Genomic DNA, 3012 nt, shown 5'->3' with positions numbered 1-3012 from the left:
CGAGCCACCTCGTTTGCTTTCCTCATGTAGCTGGCCCAAAGCGGGGATTTCATTGATTTGCCATACCACATTCGAGCGTCGTTGGCGGATAAGCTCCATTGCCCTTCCAGACGATTTCGTCGGGCAATTTGTAATATCGGATGGAGTGTCGGCGGCGCGGTGCAACGCCTGTGAGGATTGGTGGGAAGTGGTGGAATGGATGGAGGCTGCCTTCGTTCGCCTTCATGGGCGGCAAGCAGCTCCTCTGCCGTTTTTTGATGGCCATCTGCGCGGCAAGTAATTCCATCTGGCTGCGCTGCGCACGTTGCACGTAGATGCGTCGTGTACATAAATGTGAAAAAATTGACATCGCAACGATCGCTGTTATGCGTAGGCGGGCGCTCAGTCTGGAGAGCGGCATGCTGGGTTCGGATGCCAAAATGAGCTGCAACCGGAATGCCTGCGATATGTTCCTGCCCAATTTCATAAACTGCTCGTTGGGATCCCGCTCTGCTTCCTGTGCGCTCTCGCACGATACCAAACTGTCAAAGGAAAGTTGAGCCTGAGCGTACATTTGGTGCAAATTATAACTTTATGCGCTCTTGAGACTGTCGACGACTCCGGAGATGCCCTCATTCCGTATACGCGTGGCCAACGTGGTGGCGTCCAATGCAATAAAATTTAGTAACTGATCCTCTGAAGCAAAATCTCGTTCCAAGGGTAAGGTGCGAAAAGGCAAAGTCACGGTGTGAGAGCTATGTGGTCTCCCGAAATTGCCCTGAGAATTTCGGGTGTTGACCCGCCGTCTCTCCCTCCCGTGAGATTGCGTTAGGGAAACGTGGATTCTGGCACGCCCTTAGCCATCAAATGATGCAGTTGATGCGGCTGTGTGTTGACGCCATCTTCTTGCATGCGTGAGTGGGGGTTCATCTGGCGGCCCTCTCCGAGAGGTGGACATTTCCCGTTGACACGGCGTCCCACCGACCCGCAAAAAGGCCGCCAGCCACCGCAATGTGGGATTCACAAGCCAGCAGGTAATTATACGCCTCTTCCACCTGCAAATAAAGCTGCGCATTGCGATTCTGAACGTCCGCGACAAACTGCGGGAGCAATTGGGTCTCGAAAATTGGTAATTGAGGCGCCCGGAGGTTCGCAAAGTGCCCCATAAGGGTTGGATCCCCCCAGTGCTTGGCGATGTCCCATGAAATCCAGCGTCGGACTGCCATTGTCGCAGCGACGGTTACCACCACGTCCAACGGCCTGTGCTCATCCATGTAGGCGAGTTGCGCCTGTATATTGCCTTGTTGGCGTGCCAAATCCAGCATACGACTACCACTGAAGCTCCATTCCGTTGCCGTGCAAGGAGCCATCGCCATTTCTTTACATAAAAATGCAGGAATCAGGTTTGGCTGCAAAAATAAAAATAAAGTAATTAAGCTCGTCTAGTTCTTATCGGTTCCTTGATTCCGTGCATCGCGGTCAAACAAATAATCATTAAAAGAAAAAGAACATACGGGGTTCGCTTTATTAAGATACATGTATGTTAAATTAGATAGCCAGCATGCCAAGTGAACATTCTCTTCACAAGCTCCTGAAAAAGACAAAGGTAATAGAGAGGCAGTAAGTTCAGAAGCCCCTCAATTTTTGGTCCATAAATAGAGAGATATATTTTGATAACCACGATTATGACACGTTGCCACGCATCCAATTTGGAAATATTTTTATTAATTACGACATGGAATTATTCGTTTTCTTCCGGCCCGAAGTCCCCGCCACACAGTAAAGATCAAAGAAGGTGAGTTAAATTGCAAAGGTAAAAACACAAATAAAAACAAATTCGTCTTGCCGTTATCGGTTCATTGATCCATTCAATAGCAGTTTTCAAAAGGAATTCAAAAAGGAAAAACAAATCGTTAAAAAACCGTATTCGTCTTCTTGTCAGAATACATTAAATTAGCCAGCCCGCTCGCAAAAATTCTCTTCACAGACTTCCAGAACATTCGTGTCAAAATGCATGTAATCCTACAGAACGCAATAAACATACTCTGCTACACTCCATAAAAAAGCGCAAGGGCCCATAGCCCCAGCGACACCAGAGGCACAAAATAAACACACTCGTGCGCAGAGGAGTCAGATCCGCTCGCCTCCGACGACGAACTCTCATGCTTGGGAGAGCCAGTCTTCTTGACCATTTTCAGTTCATCGGGAGTCAACTTGCGGTTGTACAAAAAGACGTTCTTCACTAATGCGCTGCTGTCCCGGCCACTTTCGTCTCCCCCAAAATAAAAGCCCAAAACATCGTATGCCCGTTCTTCACGTCTTCGCATCGTATCCGAGGTCCCCAGAAGCTCTGCGTCCAAGTAAAAATAGCCCTCGTTCCCATTTAGCATGAGTGCCACCTGGTATTCTTTTTTCGGCACCCAAAAGTCGCCCTGCCCCGTTTGCTCATCAAACACTGTTTCCCACATCCTGTTCTCAGCGCAAGCCAGCCCAAGGAACTTCGTGCCCATTCCATCCTCCAGCATCGCACCCAGCAGAGGAACGCTACTGCCGCCCGGAGGCATCTTTTCGATGACCACCGTCGCCACAAGAGTGAAGGTGGAATCCACAAAGGTGTACTGTTTATTATCTCCCCGGCTGTTCACGGGCCATATTCCCCCGGCCCCATGCCCTGTGAACTTAAAGCCACCCTCAATCCTTATTGCGCCCAATACGGTTGCATCCACGCAGCGGTACATGTCGTTCCACTTGCCGGCATCGGATGAATCGGACAAAACCCCCACAAGACCATTCGTGGGTGTAGACAACCCGGAGAAGAAGGCGTCCACTTCTATCCAATTCCTCACGATGGACTTGATTTTTCCCAGCTCCTCAATAATTCGGAAAAGAAAAACGCCATCCGTCTTCCCATTACCCATCCCCTGCAAAAGGTACAACGCATCACCGTAGTACAGCAGGGTGTTGGCAAACGCTCGCTTCGCACCAGTCTCCACAGAGAGCGGTCCAAAATAGACCGTGTGGTTGCTATCCGCG

At 49.8% G+C, this 3012-nt stretch overlaps 1 protein-coding gene across 1 annotated transcript, besides 5 other annotated features; it reads right to left on the bottom strand.

Annotated features, from left to right (window-relative positions):
• Positions 1-443: part of a sequence feature (areas not merged during assembly with more than two copies in the genome that could not be assigned to a particular haplotype) that runs on past the window's edge.
• Positions 1-1572: part of a mobile genetic element that runs on past the window's edge.
• Positions 444-3012: a sequence feature (areas merged during assembly that could not be assigned to a particular haplotype. This can correspond to areas where the two haplotypes were merged or to regions with more than two copies in the genome that were merged during assembly.).
• Positions 1394-1572: a mobile genetic element.
• Positions 1701-1971: a mobile genetic element.
• Positions 2028-3012, bottom strand: Tc00.1047053506231.10 (trans-sialidase, putative; the record flags this gene model as incomplete). Its single annotated transcript, XM_800633.1, has 1 exon — positions 2028-3012. A coding segment is annotated over one exon (985 nt), but the record flags the coding sequence as incomplete, so codon positions are not given.

Source organism: Trypanosoma cruzi, genomic scaffold (genome assembly GCF_000209065.1).
Source record: "Trypanosoma cruzi strain CL Brener 1047053516359 genomic scaffold, whole genome shotgun sequence".
Lineage (NCBI taxonomy): Eukaryota > Euglenozoa > Kinetoplastea > Trypanosomatida > Trypanosomatidae > Trypanosoma > Trypanosoma cruzi.
Note: the sequence above shows the minus strand (reverse complement) of the source record. Positions and strands in the feature narration are given on the sequence as shown.